This window comes from Accipiter gentilis, chromosome 14 (genome assembly GCF_929443795.1).
Source record: "Accipiter gentilis chromosome 14, bAccGen1.1, whole genome shotgun sequence".
Lineage (NCBI taxonomy): Eukaryota > Metazoa > Chordata > Aves > Accipitriformes > Accipitridae > Astur > Astur gentilis.
In genome coordinates, this window is record NC_064893.1 from 7117374 (window position 1) to 7142746 (window position 25373).

Genomic DNA, 25373 nt, shown 5'->3' on the forward strand with positions numbered 1-25373 from the left:
GTAGGGACAGCAGAATCTCTATTCTAAGGCAGGCTTCATCTCACCCCTATTTTGCTGTCTACAGCTGTGTCAGGTACTCAAGGATCTTCTTGTAGTTAAAGGAGAGGAAATAGACACTTTAGTAGTGCTTGACTCATCTGATCATGTGCAAACTTCTAGTTTAGGGTAACATGAATCTTATCCTCAATGACACTGACAATCCTGACTAGCTCTCTGTCAACTGTAAAGGGAGACTAAAGTGACAGGTCTGAAGTTAGTTGTCTATATTCAGATGAATCCTTCCTTGATTTGTGAGTGAGAAAGATGTTATTCTTTTTTTTTTCTTCCAACCATTTGCTTGTTGTAATCCCATAGACTGCTGGCTGAGCAGCTGAGTGAATGTTATAGCAATCAAGGTTTGAAATAAAACCAAGGTCAACTGAGCTGAGCGGGAAACTAATAAACAAAAGATGCACTTTTTCTGGAAAAAATAGATTTTTCAATCTGAGTTACCAAGTATCCCTGCGAGTGTGTCTATAAATGCTGTAGGTACTTCTGAAGCCACCTGCTTCACCAGACCTACCAGTTTTGCTGGTTTGCCGGAAGCGTGACTGAGACATGTCCTGGAGCTGATGGTACCCTCGATGCCTGTACATGCCCATGGGGTTAATATATTGCCAGACAGCCTCTAAAGAGGCAGTCCACAAGCTGATAGAGAAGCAGCCATGTGGATGGAGAGAACCTAGAAAAAAGTTTATGCTGTATTTACAGATTTTCAGAATGGTACCGACATATCCTACAGCTCTTATATAGAGTGGTCTTCACTAAAGGTAGAAGTGGCAAGCAGCTAAATCACTAGCTGCTGTAAGATGGGTGAGTGGAGAATAGTCTTTCAGTCTTTTGTTTGCATCTAAAGTTCTCCCACGTTGGCAGGCACGTCCGTGGGTAGAACAATGAGGCCTTACTTCATCATGAAGTTGGAAACACAGAAGGACTCAGTGCTTTTATCACAGCAGCACTTATAATTAGTTTGCATTCCTTTTGGTTGTTAAAGAGATTGCATTCTTTTTGGTTGTCAATGTTTACCAGAGAGATTCAAGGTCTTTTTAAAGTGGAAATGAAATAGCCTGCTCTTCATCTCTCTTTTGCACAGAGTACAGCCATATAGACTTCAACACATTTCAAGGTTTTTGACTGGGTTACTGAAGATCTTTCACTGTTCGAAAGTGACAAGTGGTGCTATTAAATACCTCTCTGCTCTCAAATTGTTCCTACAAAATGCAGAAATTTCTACAAGATAGCACGGTATCACTTTTGAGTGATGCACAACAAAAATGTGTGTACTCTGTAAATTATGAACATTTCTACTACTAGTTTCATCTAGTTCACCTATAGCTCTATCAGATTTTCTTTATGGGTAGCAAAAGGCATTAGCTTGTTAGCTACAGTCATCGTGTTCCTTTCATTCCTTTTAAAGTACTTTTCACTTAGGTTCTTCTGCCTTTTCCTCTTTGAGTGCATTTCTGATGATTAAATCTTTCATACTCTCTCATACTCTTTGCCGTCTCCATCCAAGTACTAATGGAGCACTTTCAGTTCACTTGACCTAATAGGGCAACTTGCCCTATAGGCCAAGAGGCATAGCTTTTGCTGATTTGTCTGTCTGGCTTTAAAATTTTGATTTTGGTCTCAGAGCCAGTGAATCTTGTTTACAGCAGTTGGAATATGGGTGATTTTGGACACTGTGCCTAGATTCCTGTGCTTGTTCTATACATGGATATAATATTTACTTACCTCTTTGGGAAACTTAATTCAATATTTGTATATTGCTTTGAAATCCTTAGATGCTGTGGAGAATAAATTAGTATTCATTCATTACATGCCATATTGCAGTGAGTAACATACAGTACTCTAAGCACCTTTTATTACCAATGCATTTACAGCTAAAAGCTCATGCACTATTGTAGTAGTAGGACTTTGGTCTGCCTAATGTGACTTCTTTATGTATTTTTTCATGTCTGATACTTTCAAAAAAGCTGAAAAGGGTCTGAAAGCTAAGTGATTTTTATGTGGCCACACCTCACACAAAGTATCTCCAAGTCACCCTGTGTTTCATAAATATTGTGAAAAGGATTTGTGCTTGAGAAGAAAAGGGACTTTATCTTGGAAGATAAATCTGGGCAACTGATATGACTTGAGTGGCCTCTTCTAGTCTTGTTTTCTTATAGATGAAGATTATCCAGAATGTATTTTAATAATAAGCTTGTCATTCTATAATAGATATTTGTATTTGACTTTATATGGACATGACATTAAATAGTTACATAACATTATGTATTTGTCTCTAAGAGTGCGTGAGACATACACGTATATATTCTGCTCTCCAAGAGATAATGGAACAGTATGGTGGGCTGGTGTTGAAGCCCTTGACATGTAAATAAGGCAGCTTACCCACAGGCTCCTTCACAGTTCTGTAGTGTCTCATTTCAGGTTGCTTTTTGGATTCTTCTAGAATCCTCCTTCCTCAGTTAGGGAGCTTTCTATTCTCCAGACTAGAGGAAACATGCACAAAAAGTTTTTCATGTGACAACAGACTGGATGGCAAACTCAGAGTGCATTGTGGTGGTTGTTGCAAGAGTCATCACATAAAGGGTTATTACCATCTCTCTTAGTTTCACCTGTGTACCAACAGTCTAGCTGCACCTCTCATACTATTGTGTAGCAGGGCATGTGATAGTTCATTGCGTTGAACTATTGATTGCAGAGAAGACTTAAAAATCACATCTTAGATTAGATGTTTCCTAACTCCAGGTAATAAACCCAGGCTGTTTTGCAATGTACAGATTAAAATCTTATAATGTTAAAACCAGAACACGGCTCCTTATAAATTAGGCTGAAGTGGTCTTTATGAAAGGCCTCTGTACTACCAAATCTGATGAGAGGCTGCATGTCATTAAGATGCAACGTTCATACATCAGAGAGCTCCTCACATTGTGTACCTCTGTCCCAATCCAATGTTGGGGAGGTTTTGATATGACCCCAAGAGCGAGATTAAGACACAAATGAGGTCAAATGCCGTACACCCAGAATAGCTTTTATTGTGAAAAGTAGAAAATGGTAGTAATAGGATAGAATAGAATAAAAAGGCAGAAATCAAGCAACCATTTGGGATAGAGTTGCAGGAATAGCCACCACCATGGATCCATGGCGTCTTGTTGGTCCTCAGTCTTCAATTCTTCAGTGGTGGGTGCGTGTTCCTCGAGTCTTCGGTAGTAGGGTTCACACGGAGCTTTTGATGGTACCATTTTTATACAGTCCAAGTTCCAAAGTCTCTGCCTGGTTCCAAGAAACTTCATACTTATGCATGGTGGGTGTGATGCAAGGCAAGGGTAGGTGTGGTCTGGTTCTGTGGAGGCTCAGTGCGTCCCGCGTGGTCACAGGGGGGACAATTTCGGGGTGTATCAGATGATTTCGGGGTTGTACCAGATGATATGCTCCCCGAGGTCATCGCCCTAGAATCCTTGCACATGCACAGATAGTGGCTTGCAGACACCAAAACCACAGGATGATGCATAGGCATTCACTCCTGCCTCGGCAGGCAGATCTCAGGGACTAAAACTGTTGCTGTGGGTTTTAGTCTTGCCCCTGCAGGCAGACCGCAGGGACTAAAACCATGCTGTGGGTTTTAGTCTAGACTCTGCAGGACCGGAAACCTTGCAACGAAGCTCACACCCATTGCACCAAGAAATGTTTAAGGCAAAAATGTCTGTCCGTTTAAGACAAAATGCCTGTCCATCACAGCCTCCTATCAAGGCTTCTTGTTTGCTTTTGGTACGTCAGTGCAGAAGGAAGAATGGCGAAAAAGATCACGGTGCAGCCCTACAATTTGTACTTTGATTTCATTCCCTTGTTACTCCTACTCAATTTTTTCCTGATTCTATGGAAAGAAGTAATTTCATTCTCAGTTTCATCCTTACTTTCAAAATGGCTACCTAGGTGTCAAGAGCAATCACCTGTGCTCACAATATTTGCGTGTGCACTTTTGATGTACACGCATGTATGATTCTGTTATCTGCTACTACAGCCTGCTGACTGCTTCCCCGGAAAGAACATCAGACTAACTGCAGTGGGACTACTCTGAACAAGGAATGAATAAGCAGCCTCTTTTTCAGGATATAACTACAACAGCATAGAATTTATATCAATATGACAATAAAATAAATAGTGGTTTTCAGACCACCATACCAGTCAGCACTCAATCTCCTTAGTTCACCAAAAACCTGTACTGTCTATTTTTCTGTTTAAAGTAGTAGGAGGGTTACTGACCTTAATGAAAACCTCCAGCTGGTGGATGGGAACATTCTTTGAGGCATGTGATACAGTAACTCCAGTAACTGTGAGCTGTGAGCTGATCTGATCTGGTCAGGCTCGGCTGGAGCTCTTACGCAGCTGAGGAACTCCACTGAAGCCCAAGCAGTTACTATGTGTGCATAACCATGGCAAGTGACTTCCTAAAGTTAGCATAAAGCTCATCTAATGCTTTCAATTTTAAAAAAAAAAAAAGTTGCCAGGTTGCCAATCTTCGTACAGTTGGTGCTCTTAATGCCAGGCTGCTTTATTAGAAATCAGAAGCCTAGCAGAAAAGAAAAAAAAAAAAAAAAAAAAAAAAAAAAAAAAGAGAAACACAGAAGATGCATAGGAAATTATCTGACAGGCAGGTTGCAGACAGGCAAAACAATACGTATTTATCTTTTAAGTGTAATCATATTCAGGTAGTATGCAGAAGCTCCAGTCATGATTGACACCCGGCTCTGTACTTAGGTGCACTGTAGACACTTAATAAAAGGCAGTCCTGGAGTCATAATGGAGAATTACTGGAGCTTCACATTTAACTGTAACACCAAGTGCCTTGCCACAATCAGTTGTATGAAAGAATTTATAACATGATTCAAGAGGACTCTGGATACTCCTAATATTATAAGATAGAGTAAATGGTAGTATTTTAAAGTACTTTTATTGTCATGTATCCATATGCTATCTGTAGTAGGAGATGAAGATAACTATGGTTTATTAGTGTGGTAATTGAGACTGAATGATGTGGACAATATAACAGGGAGGCAAATATATATTTACTCAGAATGCTTAAATGCTTCAGTAACTTTAGTGCATTACTCTGCTAACCTCTTCCAATCTGTTAAATAAGTATTGAGTAGATAATGAGGCTGTATCCTCAATAGCACAAATTATTTAACGTAAAGCAGTGGTTTAAAGCTACCAGTTGTGAATTATTCCAAAACCTTTACCAAAGAAATTCCCAAGATGAGGGTTGTAGATCACTGTCAGTTTAAAGAAAGAAATCTTGTCAGATAGTGCTAGCTTTTTTCTGTGTTTCCAGCTGCTAATTTGCATAAAATAATGCTAAGAATACATCAATTTTTCCCTAATATTACTTTGTCATGGAAGTATTTACTGTATTCACCAAGGTGTTGCTATGTACTTGTCTTGCAAAAGACTTCAAGTCACATGGAATGTCCTCATCCAGGCATAAATGATAGTCTCTTCTGTAGTGTTTTCCTTGCAGTCTGTGCATTAGTGAAAGGATGCTTCCCCCCACCCCCAAATAGCAGAAGGAAATGTTCCAGATTGATTTCAATTTCCCTTTTAAAGGTGACTAGAAATATTTCCAACATAATTGCAATAGCTTTTCATAATATTACTATAATTCACTTTGTGTACATTTTTTTCAACATAGACCTTCTCCTGTGTATCCATGAATGAATATAAACTGAATTAAAAAAAGACTATTTCAGCGCGGTATTTTAAATGTACATTTAAAAGTATTTTTAAAATACATTCTCAGTGAAATCTGTTATATATGTTGATACTTAAATACAATGCAAGTTTAATGTAGATGCTTGGAAAATAATTAACATCTTCAGTGTTATATTTTACACTTAACAGATGCACAGTGTCTGTCTCTTTGTACGGATGGGACTTCCTCATATGTCATAGGTATAAATATAAGGGATAAAATCCTATTCCTATTTGATCGATAGCAAAACTTTCTCTGGTTTCAGTAGTACTAAGATTCCACCTTACCCATCCAAAGCATGCAAGACAAGACTAGGATCTAGAAAATACCATTTGATGTATTTGCCATTTAGCAAAATCTAAATAATATATAAAAAGTCAACATAAAATATTATTGCTATTGATAATAGTGATATATAACATTACTAAGAGAGAGGAGCCTATGTGATCTAAAATAATAATAAGTAAACTGAGAGAAAGAAAACTTTTAAGGTTAAAGAGTCAAAAATGCTGGCCTTTATTCCAGAATGAAATAGATTCATCAAGGGGTCAGTCTTTCAAGGACTTAATCAATGTTTTAAAAATTGTCTAGGTGTTTTTCAGTGCAATCTTCTCAGGTGATAAATTTGGCAAAATCGTCAAATGACCACTGTATTCAGATGGCTTACTGTCCCCATCCTCTACTTCTTGTGCAAAGAAAATCTCATCCTGCATATTTTATGCACATGACATATAAGATCCAGTTGAGCTTCCAGCTGGGCTGGTTGCATTAGTAGCAGACGCAGGTTGCTCTGTATAGTCCCTAAAACAGTCAATTTCTCAAAATAGCTATGTTCATGGGTATAACATTTCCAGCTTGGATGAAAAGAATAATAAAATAGATACCACATTAAAATAATTTGTCTCAGTGATTCTCAAATGTTGTTTCATTTTTTCATTAATAGACTTTAGGGATAGTAGGAATGCAAAATTATTTGGCAATATAAAAACCATCCAAATAAATTAACAAGTGGTTCTTAAATGAGAGGAGGAGGGAAACAGGCTTAAGGTGGGGTTTGAAGTCAAATTCAGAAGAAAAAGAAAGACATGAAGTGTCTTGGAGGATACAATTATTTTGGACTGTTCAAGTGTATGAGCAGTAATTAAATTATATTTGTAAATAATCGGATTCTTCCATTTCTTCAAGGAGCATTAAACTGGAAATGAGCTCAAAATAAGACTGGTGATTAGTGTAAAACAATTGCATTTCTGACAGGTAACCACCATTTCTTTTTGGTTGTTTTAGTCAGGATGCGGAATAAGAATGGAATTCAGTTCCATTTGTACATCTATAAAATGCAGATTCAAGTCTAGTACATGTCTGAGACATACGTATGGCATGATTTTTTATTTGTTTTGCTTGTCAAAATCTTTCATTATGAAGTGTGGATTGATAGAGACCAAGATATCCCAAAAGAAATTTCTGAAGGTAGATGTTGTCTTGAGCACGTTTAGAGTACAGAAGATGTAGGGACATGGAGCTGAAAACTTCTGAACATCTTCAATTTCTTTTGAGGTCTGTATGAATGACAGTCTGGGGTCATAATTTTTAATAGTGACATACTAGGCTTTTTGAGAGTTTAACATTCCTTTTTTAAAACCACCTTTGTTATGAAGCATGTAAAGAAAGAATAAGAACCATATTTTGCTATGATTACCTATATACACATTTTCAGTTTTTTATTTGCTTGTTTGTTTTAGTACAACTACGACAAGAAAATGATGGTCAAGACAAAATGCATTCACTTCAAACTATAATGCTATATTTTTAGCTGCATGAAGCGAGAAGATGATAATGGCTCTTCTCTGCCAAAGCATCCTCATATTCCTTTTTAGCTACCTTAGGAAGGTTAGGAAAGACTTTCTTTCCTTACATTTCTAGAAAATAAAATTCTTTTTCAGGTCTTTACAGTGTCTTCCAGGCAGATGATCACAATTTTCATGTGCCCTCTTTCGTCCTCAGAGAAAGACACTTGTTTATACAGTCCCAGTAGAAAACCCCATGTTGTTTTTGATAAACCCAAGACTTCCCTTAGTAATAGAGCTGTCCATTATATGGCCATTTAATTCTATGCATAAAATCATAAATCTTGTTTGGTCATAATTTGAAATACATTGCATCTATCTTTCCTGTGTGAAGTCCTCATATCTACTATCCTAGAGACGTGGATGGAAATTCTGCTATGGATAATTTTTAGAGCTCTGCCATGCAAGGGTCCTTGGCAACCAAAAGTACAAAAAAGGAAAAATCTATGTTAAAATGGTAGTTTGGTAGCAACGAAGAAGCATGGCTTTTACTTTTCAATATTAATTCAGAAGTTTCCGGTTCTTTTTCAGCTTGGCTCGTTTTCTTCTGTGGCCTCAGCTGATCACTTTATTGGATGCCATTTGGTCCCACCAGTGTTTGAAATTCTTAATTACCCTTTCTAGCTTTCTGACATTGTGTTTTTCTTCTTGACATTCACATACTGTAAATATAGCTCTGTCCAGGATGAATTCCATTTAGCAGACAATGCTTGACAGCCCTAGTAAATTCAGAATGATCTATTCATTCATCAATATGTGTGTATAATTTCCATTAAGCTCAATAAAATTTCTGTGCAGCTGTAGTAACTAGAGTCTTTTAACACTTTAGTGTCTTACTAATTGCCAGGGAGGTTTCACCAGTAGACTGAGATATCTCCCCAGCTTTTAAGGCTTTGGGAGTGTTGATTTGAAAAATAAGGAAGGATTAATTTTCTTATGGAAGCAGCTTTGCTGGAAGACCCTCCTTCTGCACATCTTGGCTGGTGTGTCTGTCACAGTCTGCCAGGACACTTTCCTAATCTATCGTGTGTGGAGTACAGGTCCCTGTTGACTCAAGTTGCAGCACTTGCCAGCTGCAGGATAGGGGTGCTAAAGCTTGCAGTTGCCCTGCTCAGACTGCAGGAGTGTCTCACTGCTTGCTTAGGAACGTCCTCACATTTACATTCTGAAAGTGAAAGGTTAGAAGGAAGAGTAGAAGAGAGAGGTGTCTACAAACTTCATATTGTGCCCTAACACAATTTGACCATGTTTTCATTTCAAAGGTTAATATATTCAACTTGGATTTGTTGAATCATGTAAAGTAATATTTCAAAACATCCTCCAGGAAGGAAAAAAAAAAAGAGTGTATATATGATGGTTAGCTTATTTTATAGGACCAAAAAATGCCTGAAGAGCTTTATAATGATTTTTGTGTGACAGAATCAGTCAAAGTTAATGATTTTGCAGGCCCCAGTTGTGGTTATATTAAAAATAATTGCATTACCCTTGCACAACTCATTGCTGTTGCTACATAGTTTAAATATTTTATGTAGTTTTTAAGGACTGATCCTGTTCTGAGGTGGGGAAAAATGCAATAATCTGTGCCATTTCTTCCGTCTCAAACCACAAGGAAACTTTCTACTATCTCAATTATTGAAATATTCATCAATCAACCTGCTGAATCTTCCTGATTTGAATTACTTGTCTTATCCTTTATAACTATTTTTTAAATGCGTGCCTACTTGTAAGCAATTAGAGTATGTTTTTGAAAACCCCAATTAGCATATGCTAAAGAAGGGCAAATTTTGAACAACTCAAATCAAGTCATATTTTTGTCCAGTGGAGGACTTCATGAAATGGGTGATATGCAGGTATATATGTATAAAAGAATAAATGGGTGTTGTGCAAGTATATTGCTTTTGTTGTGCTTGTTGGAAGGACCTTAAAAAGCAGAAATTTATTTTGCAAAATGGTCTGCTGAGCTTTTAAATACTTAGTCAGAGAAGCTGCTTATTACGTACACAGGTGAATAATAAAGGCCAATGAATACCGAAAGGGTTGCAACATCTCAGAACGAAAGCAGTAGGATTTTTTGCTTGTCATAGTCAGAAGTTTTTCTTTTTTCCTTGAATATATGCAGACAGTTTCTGATAGTATATCAGCACTATGGCTTCTGCTTTAGCTAAAGAACAGAAAATGTAGGTTTACAAATTTGAAAAATTGTGTGATATAGAGCAGGCAGAGAAGAGAAGATGTTAACAAGAAAGAATTTATGGAAAGAGGCAATTTTGAACTAGTTTAATGGCACTAATTAATATTTGGTTCTTAGTTAATTCCCAAACCCCTCACATATCCTGATGATTACTGAACACCAAGAAGTGTCTGTGGGTATAAGGAATGGGGAGGGCACGGCAGAGGGCTGAGGATGCTGCAGAGAAGAGGTAACAAAGTCTCTATTGGGAATATTTATTCTTTCAAAACCAGAGATAAGTATAATGACACTTAGCATTCATGGTGCACTTTTTCATTCCACATTTGCTACAGACATATTGGCATTACTTCTATGAAAGCATTTAAAATATGAATGTATTAATACTCGATATGGATAATGCAAGGGAGGGAAAGGTTCAAGGAGGAAAAATTATAGCAGTTGGACAAGAATACAGAAACACTTTTTCCCAGGACTGGCACTTAAGCTTTTGTCCTGTGCTGTGCTCAAACCTCTAGGCCACAGCTCTCCTGGGATATCACATATTACGTATGGATGAGTTTTCAAAGTGACCTAAAAGATAGGCACTGTACTCCCTCTGAAAGGCAATAGGACTGAGGATCCTAATATCCCAAGGCCTTTCTGAAAATCTCATCTTACCTACAGTCTTAACCACTTCATCGCACTCACTAAGTAACAGCAGATACTTGTTAGAAGCATGTGTGTTAGTCACTGAAAATAATTTATCACTGAAAATAATTTATCCCTGCTTTGGGGCTCCTCTAAAGAAATTCTACCTCTCCATTTCTCAGCCATCTCTATACAACACCTGAGAAATAATTGTTTTCATTTTCCTTTGCCTCATTGATTGTAGAATAAACAATCCATGAATAACTCCCCACCCTCATTATTCTACCGTATCTGGCGAGCAATAACTTTTGGCTTGGTCTGTTTAAGGGCAATGGCAGGAGGGATGGAAAGGGATGGAAAAGAGCAGTCAGACTCTTGAAATCCCTAAACCATAAGGCTAGGCTACGGCCAGGCTGCCTCAGACATCTCTTGTAGGTGAAAGCCGTAACGATATTTTAATGCAGCTTGCTTCCTGGCTCGCTCTCGGAATGAGAATTAATTACCGAATGAAAACATCTGCATTAGCGGCTCCCGCAGCCCCAGCTCTCTGCAGGCGGGATGGCGCTCACCCCCCCGCCCAGAACCAGGACCGCTCGGAGGACTTGCCTGCTGGCCGCCTGGCTCCCATCCCGGCAGGCTGGAGCTCGGGGAGCCGCTACCATCTCGGCGTGCGGGGGAGCGGCGGGGAGGGAGGCCGGAGCCGGCCGCGGGGGCTGCCGCCGCGCCCCGGGGGCGGGCGGGGGCGCCGAGCGCCGCGCCGCGCCGCGCCGCCCTGCGCCGCCCCGAGCCTCCGCGCCCGGCGTCAGCACCGCGGACAGCGGCATCGGCGCGGCCTCCCCGCCGATCGGTCCCGGCCCCCGCCCCCGCCCCCGCCCCGGCCCAGGCCCCGGCCCCGATCCCCGCCGCCGCCCCCCGGCTCTGGCTCTGAACCAGGCGAGGGAGGACGAGCAGGGTCCGGGAGGCCGGAGGGGCGCAGAGGAAGAGGGAGGAGCTGGAGGAAGCGGAGGGAAGGGGAGGGGAGCGCTAGGGAGAGGATTTTCCCTTCTGCTTCTGTTTGTTGGGTGTTTTTTTTTTGGGGGGGGGGGGGGAGGGGGGAGGTAGGGGGAAGTTGCTGCTGCTGGTGGCAGCGTTCCCTCCCTCCCGCTGGAATATGATGAATACATGAGGAGAGAGGCTCTGAGCTCGCTTCTCTGCTGCGGGAGTGTCTCTCCCTCCCTCTCCCCTCTCCCTGCTCCTGTGTGAGTGTGTGTTTGGCTCCCCGGTTGTGTGTGCGTGTACACTGTGTATATATATCTGAGCTGGGAGGTTATTGCTAGCTTCTCTCAGCAGCGCTGCTCTGTGCAGGAAGAAGGGCTCAGCTGCAGTGGTAGCATCAACAGCAGCATTAGCAGCACCAACAGCTTTTTCCGCCTTTCTCCCTTCCCTTCATCTCCATCTCCCTTTCCCTCCCACCCCCCCCCCCCCCCCCGCGTCTTTTTGGGGATTGCTCTTTTAATTTTTCTTTTTCTCTTCTACGATCCTTGTTATTTGATACTTCGTGGCTCCCCCCCCCCCCCCCCCCCCTTCCTCTGAGAAGCAGGCACAGACACACACACAGAGAAATAAGGGAAAGAAAAGTACCGGGACTTATCCTGCTGCTGCAAACCCAGAGATAGCAGACGAAGAGGGGGGTTGGCTGCTACCCCAAGGTAAAGCCCTGCCCCCTTTACCTCCTCGCCTCCTCCTCAGAGAAAGAAAAGGAGAGAGAGAGAAGGGGCCAAAGTGGAGAAAAGCAGGTCTTCTGCGGCTGGCATTTGGAGTACAGGGAGCCAGGACGTGAAGGATGGTTGTGGTTACCCGAGCTGGCTGCAGGGCAGCTCTCTTCCTCTGGATTTTCAGCAGCATTAGCTGCAGAGCCAGGACTGCTCTGCCTGCATCTCGTAAGTACCCTTTTCTAAGAAGCATGCACAATTTCAGCTCTGCAATAAGCGAGAGGGGAATTCCCACAACTCTGGGAGGTTGATTGTTTTTTCTCTGCTGGTAAATCTTGTGTTTGATTTTCTGTGTATTTGTATGTGGATGTGTGCACTGAGGTTTGATACTGTTCGCAGTGCTCCCCATCAGATCTTCCTTAGTGTAGATGATTTCTGTGGTAGCTGGTGTGGAAAGTTGAAAGACCTGCTCTGTGATGTAGTCTTGTTTCTGCAATGGAGTCAGAGGGGGAAAGGAATCAGACAGAAGCTGTTCAAAGTTTGGGGGTAGTTTTTGGTTGGTTGGTTAGTTTGTTTTGGTTTTTCCCACCTTCTTCAGAAGGTATGCAATTTGCATTTGGAAGTACCTCACTTCCACAGTTGTGTGAGGGAAAAGAGGAGATGTGAGCAGTTTCCATAACTAGTGCTTTATCAAGGAGCAGCAAGAGAAAATTTTGTCTCATTTGAAGAGGAAAGAATGATGGGAAGTTGATGAGAAGGAACTGAGCCAGGACAGCATTTCTTGAGAGTGAAGTTTTGGTTGCCATAATAAAATGAGCAAAGGTATTTTAGAGGAGACCAAGAATTGCCCCTCTAGGAAGGTAGGAATAGTAGAGAAATGATCAAGCATCTGCTGAAATGCTGAACTTTAGACCGGAGGAGTGCAGAACACCTATACAGGACCCAATTCTGCTATCAGTGTAAAAATCACAGCATACTCATTGATTTCAATGGGTGTTAGGTCAAATCTTTAACATTGCACTGAGCTGTAGTTTCCAGCAAAACATTTGCAGGTAGATGTCAGTGTTAAGTATTTAGTTATTTATCGTCAGACCATGTAAAGCATTTGCCATTTGCAAAGTATTTTTGAAATGCATACTGAAATGAAGCAGTGCATTTTTATAGAATCGTCAAAAATAGAAACTGCTGTTGACTTCCTCTGCTGTTCATAGAGGAAAGACATGTCCTAAGATGTTATACAGATAGATGTGTTGGGATTGTGTGTGTGTGAATAGGGGCTGATTCTACTGACCAAGCAGGGAATTGTCTTAGAATGTAATGTATATACTGCATAGAGATCTATGAGGATCATTAAATTTATTTATTTGTTTCCTTGGGAGCAGGAATGAACAATGCAATGATTAGACAACTGGAGCACTGCTATGCTTTCTCAGTGGGTTTCTATCTGTTATCATGTGATACCTATTGAAAAATAAAACAATGTTATTGTTCCAGGATTTGGTTACACTTAGTCATTTATTTGTGTGTCAACAGAAAATGTACAGCAGTGTCTGCATTGTATCTAGGTCTCAGAGGCTGTAGGATGTTCAGTTATTTTTCTACCTTTGATTTAGGAGAAATATTGATCCTGAGGTTTACAGCTTAGTTTTCACTGGCTATCTAATTTTTCTTCTGAATATTATTTCTTCATGGCCATCTCTCAGGCTCTGCATAACAGGAATATACAGGAGAAAAAAAAGATTTATTGTTTAGGTTGTCAGAAATCTGTTCTTGGAAAACAAAGTTCCCTATACTGCTTTTCTATAATAGGATTTTTTTTTTTTTTTTTTTTTTTTTTTTTTTTTTGTTATTCAGTAACTAATGGCTGTAGTTTAACTTGAAAATGACCTACAGTGGGTTATCTGATTACCCAGATAATTTGTTTCCACAAACAAATCTTTAACTTTTGAAAGAAGTTAGTTGAGAAGTTAATGGTTGTATTAACATCACTATAACCAGAAAGTCCATTAATAAAGGTTATATATAATCTTAATTACAATTTACTCATATACATTCCCATCTTGACAATTTTGTTTTTCAGATATTGAAAGATTTCTTTATATTAATTTACCCTCCAAGGGCTTATACACTACATGCCTTATGTAGTGTATAGCGTTTCATTTCTGGCTCACTTCTGAAAGTGAAATGGAGTTAGATTTGTTTACTGGAAACAGAAATATATCTAGAAGTACACGTCAGCCTTAAAATTACAAAAGGAGTGTTCACATTGCAGTACATGCTTAAAATTCTTGTAAAGATGTATGGGTGCTTGGGAAGTGGTACCACAATAGGAACTCAAGTGCTGTGTCACAGTGTTTTGGTGCACCACTTAACTGGTTATTCTGTTGCACGCTTTGATGTACAAACTGGTCACTGTGCTGTATTTTCTGGGATAGTTTGTCACTTTGTATGCAACTGATTGTGAATGGCATTGGGGAATTTTGTTCTTCTTTGACAAGAGAATGCACTTAGTTTTTTATATCTTTTTTTTTTTTTTTTTTTTTTTCCCCCTCATCAGTTTATTTTGAACATCATATTCAGAATGCTTCTGAAAGCACTAAAAATTGTGTGAAATGCAACTTTGATGTAAAACTGATTTCCAACCACATTTTTATTTTCACCTCCATTACTACTTTATGTTTTGACTTTGAAGTAAGTAACAACAGCAAATTTATTCTTTACCATATTTTTAGGAAGTATCCAAGATTCATGGTGTACAGTGAATTACGAATCCCTATATAAGAGCTTGCTATTCAATATTTTCTTACAGTCTGCTTGTGCTGACATATTAAAAAAATACCGTTTTCAGAAAGAATAGAATTGGACGTCATTTGTGTGAATATATTGCATCTCAAATGTTTGTTTGCAAAGTGAGGAAATCTATCTCTGTCATTAGAATTATGTCTCTCAGTAATACTGATTCGGAAGTGATCATGTTGAAAGCTTTGAATCTCATTTGGTTTTATCTCAAGATGAAGTGGGTGTTGAAAGCCCATCTTGTAGTACAATAAACATACACCATGATTCAGTATCACACACACTAATAATACTCAGATCTTACTGTAAATTTTATTCATAGTCATGTTTTTCATACCTTGGCAATAAATTCTTCATATTCCTCCTTTTTACAAAAAAAAAAAAAAAAAAAAAAAAAATAAGCGTAGAGGGATCAAAACAACCTTAACTTCTGGAATCAAGGCTAATGAACAGCTCAACCAGGAGAGGTCATCACAAGATAAAAAGTAGCACAGAAAATACAAATTTCATGCTTTGTAGTCTTTTACATGGCTTAAAGATGGAATGATAAGAATATGACTATGGGCAGACTAACTTTCACTTGTGTTCTTATTAAAAAACACATAAAGCATCGACCTTGTCATCTTAATGAGAATGTTATAGGCATTCATCATAGATCATCTGCTTCTCTATGAAAGCAACTGACTTAAAAAGTAATTGTCTTTTACAGGTAGGTTTTATTTTTGGTTATGTCAGCTTATGTGCAATGTAAACCTGATCAGTACAGAACTATTAAAACTTCTAGTTCTGATACTTTTGATGCTTTTGCAGTAGGTACCATACCACTGCTGAAGTTGGAATTTAACCCCATTTTACAATAATTGATGCAGAAATCAAAAAAGGGGCAGGTATAGTAAATCATTAATGGTTTGCGTATAAGCAAAAATACGCATCTCTTAGCTTTGACTGCATGGGACCCAGACTTTCCTAAACAGCTTGGGTAAGCGAGAAAAGTATTAAAAAAGTGTAATGTCCCTTTTGAAAGAGCAAAGCATTGTACAAGAAACTTCTTTTCAGGAGTTCCAGACTCTTTAGAATTAGAGAATCTACCCTTCCAGTTCAGTGCTTGAATGTTGGGTATATGGGGATATCATATATTCTATTAGACTTACATTTGGGAATAGTTCTCTTCCAGAAAATTTTTCAAACATAATGATATTTTGTGAAATCTGGTCAATTTCAGTTGTGCTTCTGCTACATCTGATTAACATTTCTTAGTTTAGGTCCTGTTTGGATGCAAACTCAGAGATCCTACAGAATTTAGTTTCAAGTATGCAAAAATATTTTCATATAGGTTTAACGTTTAATCACTTTTCTTACCCCTGGGTGCCAAAGCACTTACAAATATGCTAAACTTTTAAACTGAGGGCCTAAGTTTCCTTTAAGACCATAGAATTTCATAACATTAAACATATGCTTTCTTTTTTTTCTTTCAGAACATTTTAGCTATAAATTAGACCAAAATTTACATCCACCATTACATAATAGTACATGTTACTTAAGGTGCTATACATCACTGTATAATAAAATTAACATTCAATAGGCAAACAACAGTTTGTTAACTGGTCATTGTTTAACAACATTGAACTGAGTTACTCAGGGTGACTTTTTAAATGAATATGCTTATCCTAAACAATACTTCACCTTACATGTGAATGAAATAGTAATAAATAGTCTGCTGTCATTTCCAAATTGGTGACAGCAGCTAGAGCCTGCGTCAGTGCTGAAAAGCCAGAGTTTCGAAGAGTCCTTAACTTCTGTGTATGCAACATTGCACACAGCCTGATTGCAGACATTCATCTATATACAGAAAGTCTGATTCAAAGTTTGATGTGGTCAGTGGGCATTGAATCAATTGCAAATGTCATTGAATTAATGTTTTAAAAACTGGGTTTTGCTTGGGTTCTTTTTGCTTTGCTTGTGTTTTTAGTTCATTTATTTTTTTAAACTCTGGTGCAATAATATGGAATAAGACACAAAAAGTGCTTCAGTAAGTGGTGCAGTCTGCAATAAAGTTTGAAAGTGAAGTTAAAGATTATGAATTGAAAAATTGTCTCTGAGAACATTGACAGTTTCTTTTGCAAGGAGTTGAGAAATATTTTCTGATTAGCTATAATTTTTTCACTTAGGTACTTTTAACACATTTGAAAGATTATTTCAGTTGATGCGGTTGTGACAGGAAATTCTTTTTATGTAATATATTTACCAGACATTAGAAACTGTAGATCTGCTTGGGTAACTCACACCACTATGGATCTGTGACAGACAGTAGGTTTTACTATAGGAGTTCTTTAGGAATTTCAACTTGGATCTCTAAATCTTATAAAGCTTATCTCCAAATCTTATCTCTAAATCTTATAAATCAGATCTCATGTTCAATGTTTAGTAATTATAGCAATATTTATGACTTCAGAATACTCTTAATGCTTTGGGTAATAACAAACTATGCACAAACTATGGGTGTTTTCTACATTTGCTTTTTCTACATATGCAGAAGTTGATCTATCTCAGAGCAATTTGGCTCATAGGTTAAATGTAAGATAACTTGTTAATTCTTGAGGTGTGTCGCTGCCCATGTCTGTATTATTTCCTAAATACCAATCATGCTCGGTCTTACAAAAGTACAGGAACTTGCAAATGTGTTTCCGTCACTTCAGACAGAAAATGTTAAAGAAGCAACATCAGTCTTCTTCATGAGATGATACTCTGAGTGTCTTTTTCATTTTGCTAGTCTTAAAAATTTTAAAGAATAAATTTAATATTATAGCAGTGTTAAAAATGTAACTTGATCAGGGCATGATTTCCAAAATCCACATGAACATGGGATCCTTCTTTGAAAGATCAGGAAGACCTGTGGGACAAAGAGTGCAGTCTGGCAGCTTGAGTCTTCTCCCACTGAAGGAAACGGAAGTTGTGCTACTGTTTTTAAGAACTGTGTGGTTACGATTTTGTCAGCGAGAAGTTCATTATTCAGTCCATTGGTATGAGATACTACAAATGATTAAAAGGTTCTTCAGACTTCAGCCTTTGAACTAACATTGATTTTATCTGTATTACACTTCATTTATTCAGCTACTTTATTGGCATTGCATAGGTAGATAATCTGAGACCACCAGCTAATTGCAGAACATGTTAAATCTAACTTTGGTGGTGTAGGAAATTGCAGTAATCAGTAATCAATTCTTCTGAGCCATTTGCAGTTCCAGCTTTGAAGATACCATAGATATAATAAAAGCATTCCCAAGACTGATGTTTGACATTTACAAAGAACCTGGGCACATCTAGGTTTTGATAGCTCTGCAATTTTACAAACAACTTTACAAAGTTGAGACCTTTCTTGCCTGAAACATGGTCTCAGTATTCATGCACTGCTGTAATAGCTGGCCATTTCCTATTTGTTCCTTAAGCTTGACCAACTGATAATTCAGAGCAGAAACGGATGTTGACTTTCACATTTACCTCTTTTCTCTGCCCAAAAAAGTAGAGATTTTTTGGCTTTACAGTCTCCTGTAGAGGTGGTTCTTTCAGACATTTAACTTAAGTAGCTATGCTAAGCCCACTGAAGGTCTGAAGGATTTATTTACACTTACAGTTCATAATTGATGTTAATATTTATCAACATTTAAAATATTTATTGAATATTTTATTTTCAGCTATGTACACACTCCAAAAATATGTTTTCAATAAATCAATGACTAAGATCCACTCAACATACCTAGGAACTTGGTTGCCTGTTTTGCATTTGTATCAGTAAAAACTCAGGTTAGGTTACAACTTTAAATGTGTAAATAAAATAAGCAGCTAAAAATACTTTCTAGTAGCAGGAAGCATTTGAACTGTTCTAGCTAAAGGATTTCCATCCCACAAACGAATGCGATATTTTAGAATGAACATTTATTATTTGTTTATTTAGAATATTTGAAGTCCCAGTTTAAAGGGAAAGTAACATTTTCTTGTAGAAATTTAATGAACTGTTTGGATATCTGTCTAAATATAACATAAACATTCTGTTTGATTTTGTAAAACTGCTGTATCATTTAATATTTTTTAACCTTTGCTCAGGGAAATCAACCATGCACATGCTACATTTCTCTCTACTTTCTCTGTTTCTACAGTGTAGGAATTATCTGCCTAATAAGCATTTTGTGCATTAAATCTGGAGGTGTGCTACTGTCCATTTTTTTGTAACCTAAATAGTGATAAAGCCTTGGCTATGTCTCTGGTTGATTGCTCAATCATCTTGTGTACTCACACCGATATTTATCGTGAAGCCGATGAACACCTGGAATTTAGAGGGAAGAAATACAGAAGAAGACCAGCAGATGAGCTGATAAGACTGCAAGGGTCCATTTCTATAAGGGATAGCAGAAAGTCTGTGATGGAAAGTTTGCCAGAGAAGAAGAGGAAGAATTACTGCCATAACAAATGGAAGCTTAAAAGTGTATGGGCCTGATGCAAGGGGATGCAACAAAGCAGGCAAGGGAATTGCAATGTATTTTAGGTTTTCATGTCTTACATACTGGGTTTAAATGTCACTCGTGTAAAGTTCTTGAAACACAGTTTGAAACACAGTTAAACTGGGATGTGATTTTACTCCCAGTTACATTTATGGGAATAGTAGAAAGACTGTGGTTGGGGAAAAGCCATACATATTAAAACCAAATCAACAAACAATAAACCAAAAATCTTTAATTTACACCCTGTTGACCAAATTTCCAAACACAGATGCCTTACAAAGATCTCTAGACTCTGCCCAGATTGTCAATGAGACATAGAAAGGACTTGTACATGTTCTTTTCTTTTCCCTGAATACAGATAAAAATTCAAATATCCTTAAAAAGATGAGTAAAAATGAAAAACAAGGAAAATAATTTAAAAATGTAATTAAAAATTAAAACTAATGGCCTCTCGCCATTGTTCTGGACCATGAAAAAAGTCAGGGTGGGGGGTGCTGAAGAGAGGTTGTCTCCCATACGATGACAGTAACATGTTTACCTTCTGCTGAGGATTGGAGTCAGAGGGAGTAGCTTGCCCTGTCCGCAGCATTAGCATTGCATTAGGAGAAGAGTGAGCTTCTGTGAGAAATGGAGTCAGAAGCATATCCTGCACAGGGCAGGCTCTGCTGGCTACCTGCTCCCAAGCTTCAGCAAGCTGTACTCTCTAATATGCTTTCCTTTGGTTTTACATCCAAAAAAAATTATGCTACTGGGCATACTGTCAGTTTTATGATGAATGTCCTACCTGCTTTTTCCCTGGTCCGGCCAAGCTGTTAGACATGATAGCGGAATTCCCCATAGATAGGACATGGTATCCATTAAAGATCCAAAACCACACACCACTGGACCACACACCCATTTGCTTCTGCTCTTAATTTATTTGCCATTTCTCACATGCCTTCTTTCTCATTTTAGTAATCATCTTACTCCCTGCTCTCTGCCCTCTCCCTATGTTTTCCTCCAGCAATAAACTGACTCCACTGACTTCTTTTGGATTTTCATTGATTCATCAACATATTGAGTAATTTGCTGAGCCTGAAACTAAGCGAGATAGTCTTCATTGATTCTTGATTAATTCATTCATATGTGAAAGCTAGGTACACAGGTAATAACTCAATTGAAATTCCTTCACCACTTAATTGCTGTGCCATAATCCTGGCATGTTAAATCAGATAATCAGATATTATGAATGAGGTTAGGATTAATTTTTTCTAAAAACAATTATTAGAATATCATTATTAGGAATGCTTTTATTAACTCTGTTTATATTTATGCATAAAATGCACTTTCAGACTTTAGGTCAGTACAGTGCCTATATATTATACATATGGAAAAAAATTTCATCAAAGGAATGCTGTGAGTGAACCATGGTCCCAAAGCTACATATTCATAGCTTATAAGGCCAAAAAGGAGCACTGAACCCAGCTACGTTGATATGGTAGCTTGTGTTACTACTTTCATCTACTTTACACATCATAGAATCATAGAATCAATGAACCTCAGAATGACTTGGGTTGGAAGGACCTTAAAGATCATCTGGTCCAACTCCCCTGCCATGGGCAGGGACATCTTCCACTAGAGCAGGTTTCTCAAAAGCCCTGTCCAGCTTGACCTTTAACACTTCCATGTATGGGGCATCCATAGCTTCTCAGGGCAACTTGTTCCAGAATTTCTTCCTTCTGTCTAATCTAAATCTACCCTCTTTTAGTTTAAAACTGTTATCCCCATCCCATCACTACACACCCTGGTAAAAAGTCTTTGTCCAGCTTTCTTGTAAGCCCCCCTTTATGTATGGAAAGGCATCCCCAGAGCCTTCTCTTCTCTAGGATAAACAACCCCAACTCTCTCAGCCTTTCTATTTATGAAAGGGAGAAGCCCTCTGCCCATTTTTATGGCCCTCTTCTGGACCTTTTCTAACAGGTCCATGTCTTTCTTGTGCTGGGGGTCCCAGAGCTGAACACAGTACTCTAGGTGGGGTCTCACGAGAGCAGAGTAGAGGAGGAGAATCACCTCCCTGGACCTGCTGGCCATGCTTCTTTTTACACAGCCCAGGATACAATTGGCTTTCTGGACTGCAAGCACACACTGCCAGCTCATACCTGAACTTCATGACGTTTATATGGGACCACTCCTCAAGCCTGTCCAGGTCCCTCTGGATGGCATCCTTTCCCACAGGCATATCAACTGCACCACTCACCTTGGTGTAATCCACAAACTTGCCAAGGGATGCGCTCAACCCCACTGTCTGTCATTAATAAAGATATTTAACAGAACCTGTCCCAGTACAGACACCTGAGGGACACCACTCATTATGGATCTCCATTTGGACATTGAGCCATTGACAACAACTCTTTGGGCATTGCTATCCAGCCAATCCTTATCCATGTAACAGTCCATTCATCAAACCCATATCTCTCCAATTTAGAGACAAGGGTGTTATGTGGGACCGTGTCAATGGCCTTGCAGAAGTCTAGATAGGTTACATCACCAGCTCTTACCTTATCCACCAATGCAGTCACTCCATCACAGAAGGCCACCAGATCAGTTAGGCATGATTTGTCCTTGGTGAAGCCATGCTAGCTGTCTCTAATCACTTCCCTGTCATCCACATGTCTAGACAGGGATTCTGGGAGAATCTGTTCCATGATCTTCCCAAGCACAGAGGTGAAGCTGACTGCTTGGTAGTTCCCAGGGTATTCATTTTTATACTCTTTAAAAATGGTGCATTGTTTCCCCTTTTCCAGTCACTGGGGACTTTGCTTGACTGTCATGACTTTTCGGATGTGATAGAGAGCAGCTTAGCAACTACATCTGCCAGTTCCCTCAGGACCCTGGAATGCATCTTCTCAGGTCCCATGAACTTGTGTATATTCAGGTTCCTCAGATGGTCTTGAACCTGATCTTTTCCTCCAATGAATGGGACTTCATTCCCCTAGTGCCTGCCTTGAGATTCAGGGGCTTAAGAGATGGCGGGGAATGCTATTATCAGTGAAAACTGGAGGAAAGAAAGTTATTGAGTACTTCAGCCTTCTCCATGTCAGTTGTCACCAGATGCCCTGTCTCATTTATCAAGGGGGTACAGTTTCTTTTGTCTTCTTTTTCTGACTAATGTACATGTCACACTTTTGACACATTTCCTCCCAGCATTGAATGTCTTAGTCTGGAACTATGTTCTTTATCCTTGGTTTATGATATTACACATGTCCATATTAAAATGCCTAATGTTTCCTTTTACCAGTTGACCTAGGTGTCCCGAGCTTGTGACGTGTAAACTTCAAGTCACCTTCAGCTTCAAAGAGTATATATTTTTCTGCAGTTCAGATAATAAAGATGTTAAATAATGAAGGGTTGAAAATCAGGTTTCTGCTGGTTCTCACTAGAAGCCACGCATTCCCTTTGTTACATTTACATTTTGAGATATTTAGTATGTCATATTTATAATAATTCAGTATCTTGGTTAAAATAGCATACACTGCCAGTCAAATGTCTTCAGAATTTGAAATGCATACTATTACAATGTATGCAGAAACAGATATAAATGCATATATATGCAAATTTTATGTGATCCAAATTTGTCACCTCAGAAAAAAACCCCCACCTTCAAAACATCAGGATATTTTGACAAGATCTATTTTTTATAAACCCATGTTGGTTTGCACTAATTACATTTACCTTCATTAAATTTTTCTTAATCAGGTTCTATTATTTTGTCTAGCAGCAATGTTAGTTGGAGCGGTTTGTAGTTACTCAGGTCATCTTCAGTATCTGCGCCCCGTTCTTTCTTTCAGTCTTTTGGAATTACCTTGCTGTTCCAAGGGTTACTGAAAATGAGCAATAACAATGCTCAGAGACCTTCTCAGATACAGGTTGGCCTGCTGGTTTGAAACTGTCTAGCCTTGTTAGCTTTTGTTTAACATCTTCTTCAGTTTTTATTAGAATGTAAATTGTTTTGTTACCACTCTGGGATCTGACTATGCAGTCTTGCTTGTTTTCCTAACACTATATTTTTGTTCTTTCTACATGGTTGGCAATTTCAGCACTTGTATGTAGCCGTCTTTTTGTATAGATCCTTTTGCTCCTCATCTCATCTCATATCTCTTCTTAAAAAAACCAAACACAACAAAAATCCTGCTCTTTTTTTTCTTTTTCTTTTTTATTTTCCTTACGTTTTCTGTGCATAGCTAAATTAAGCCTTATATCCCTGTGCTTATAATTTTTCTATATTTGTTAGATTCTGATTCACAGAATCACAGAATGGTTGCGGTTGTAAGGGACTGCTGGAGGTCATCTTGCCTTGCTCAAGAAGGGTCACCTAGAGGAGGCTGCCCTGGACCATGTCCAGAGGGCTCCAAATATTCAACAGCCTCCCCGGTTCTATTTCCTCTCCAAAGAGATACTCCACAACCTCCCTGGGAAACCTGTGCCAGTGCTCGGTCAGCCTCACAGTGGAAAAGTTTTCACTGACGTTCAGATGGAACCTCCTGTGTTTCAGTGTCTGCCCACTGCCTGACCGGTTCCTGTCAGGCCCTTTCTTCAGCCTGTTGAGGTCCCTCTGGATGACAGCACAACCCCCTGGCATATCAGCCACTCCTCACAGTTTTGTGCCCTCAGCAAACTTGCTGAGAGTGCATATCATCCAGGTCATTAACAAAGATGTTGAACAGGACTGGACCCAGTAGTGACTCCAAAGGTGCACTGCCTCACCTAGACTTTGTGCCACTCTCTGGGCCCGGCCGTTCAGCCAGTGTTCAATCCACTTTACTGTCTGCTCATGCAGGCCATACTTCCTCAGCTTTTCTGTGGGGATCTTATGGGAGACAGCGTCAAAGGCCTTACCAAAGTCCAGGTAGACAATTATCAAAAACTTTTTATAGCTCTTACCTTCTCTCATACTGGTGTACAGAGCCAGTAATTACAGTGAATTCCGGCAAAGTTCCATTCGAGTTATTTTAGTGTATCAGAGATGAGAATTTAGTGCGGTTTAATTAGACATTTCTCAGTTGTATTCCAGACACCAGCTATTTATCTCCAGTGGCTCTTTGAAATTAATCTTTCCGCTTTTCCATATAAAACTATTTGTGATGAAAGAAATAGTCCTTACAGCTGAAAGACTTGAAGTTGTCTAGGTTCTTTTTGGGTAAATTAAACTCTTAATATTCAACCATGCCAAGACGTTTAATTGAATGACAGTAGTCATATATTTACAATAGGAAATATTGCAGCTACTGTGAAATATTTTAGCACCTCACTTATATCAGTCATCTTCTCTTTGAGGATTAACACTGATCACAAAGTTATTTTCTGTGGCCATATCTTGTGTAGATGAACACAGACATAATTTTGTGGCTGACACCAAAGATCTATGCACTTCATTTTTATTATCTTCAGAAAGCTTTCTTGAGCTCTCTGGGAGTCTACCTTATAATTGTCCTATTTAACTGTAATTCATGTATATACATATATATATGTGTACATACATATATATGAATATATATGAACTGTTTGGAATAGCAGGAAGGTATTACCAGACAATGAAACTTTCATGAAGACAACCTTCATGAAGCAGACCTTTTTTTTCTGTTAATAAAGAAGGCAGATAAAGCTAATAAGGAAATGTTGACAAGTTACTGGCAAAGTATCATGAATAGACCTGTGTAGACATATGTGTAGATAATGAGCTACAGTTCTTTTTTAAAGTATAGCATTTTAAAGCACAATGTATTTTAGCAAAATATAAAAGTTTTCTGTTATTGCACAGTGGAATATATTAACAAAGACTGTCTACTTCAGCTAAAAATCTATCCAAACAAAACAGTGTCCTAGATTATTCAACTTTTATATTCAACCCCTTTAAAAAGCTACCAGAGGCAAACCTCAAAAGAAATGACATTCATGCAA

At 38.8% G+C, this 25373-nt stretch overlaps 1 protein-coding gene across 3 annotated transcripts in view; it reads left to right on the forward strand.

The window, feature by feature from the left end:
* Window positions 1-12088: 12088 nt before the first annotated feature.
* The window catches only part of CNTNAP2 (contactin associated protein 2), a 1223788-nt gene continuing 1210503 nt past the window's right edge, over window positions 12089-25373 (forward strand). For all 3 annotated transcript variants that reach the window (XM_049816392.1, XM_049816394.1, XM_049816395.1), the window contains exon 1: window positions 12089-12372. In XM_049816392.1, the coding sequence (XP_049672349.1) occupies window positions 12276-12372 (97 nt within the window). In that variant the 5' untranslated portion in view covers window positions 12089-12275. The remainder of the gene's footprint in view (window positions 12373-25373) is intronic.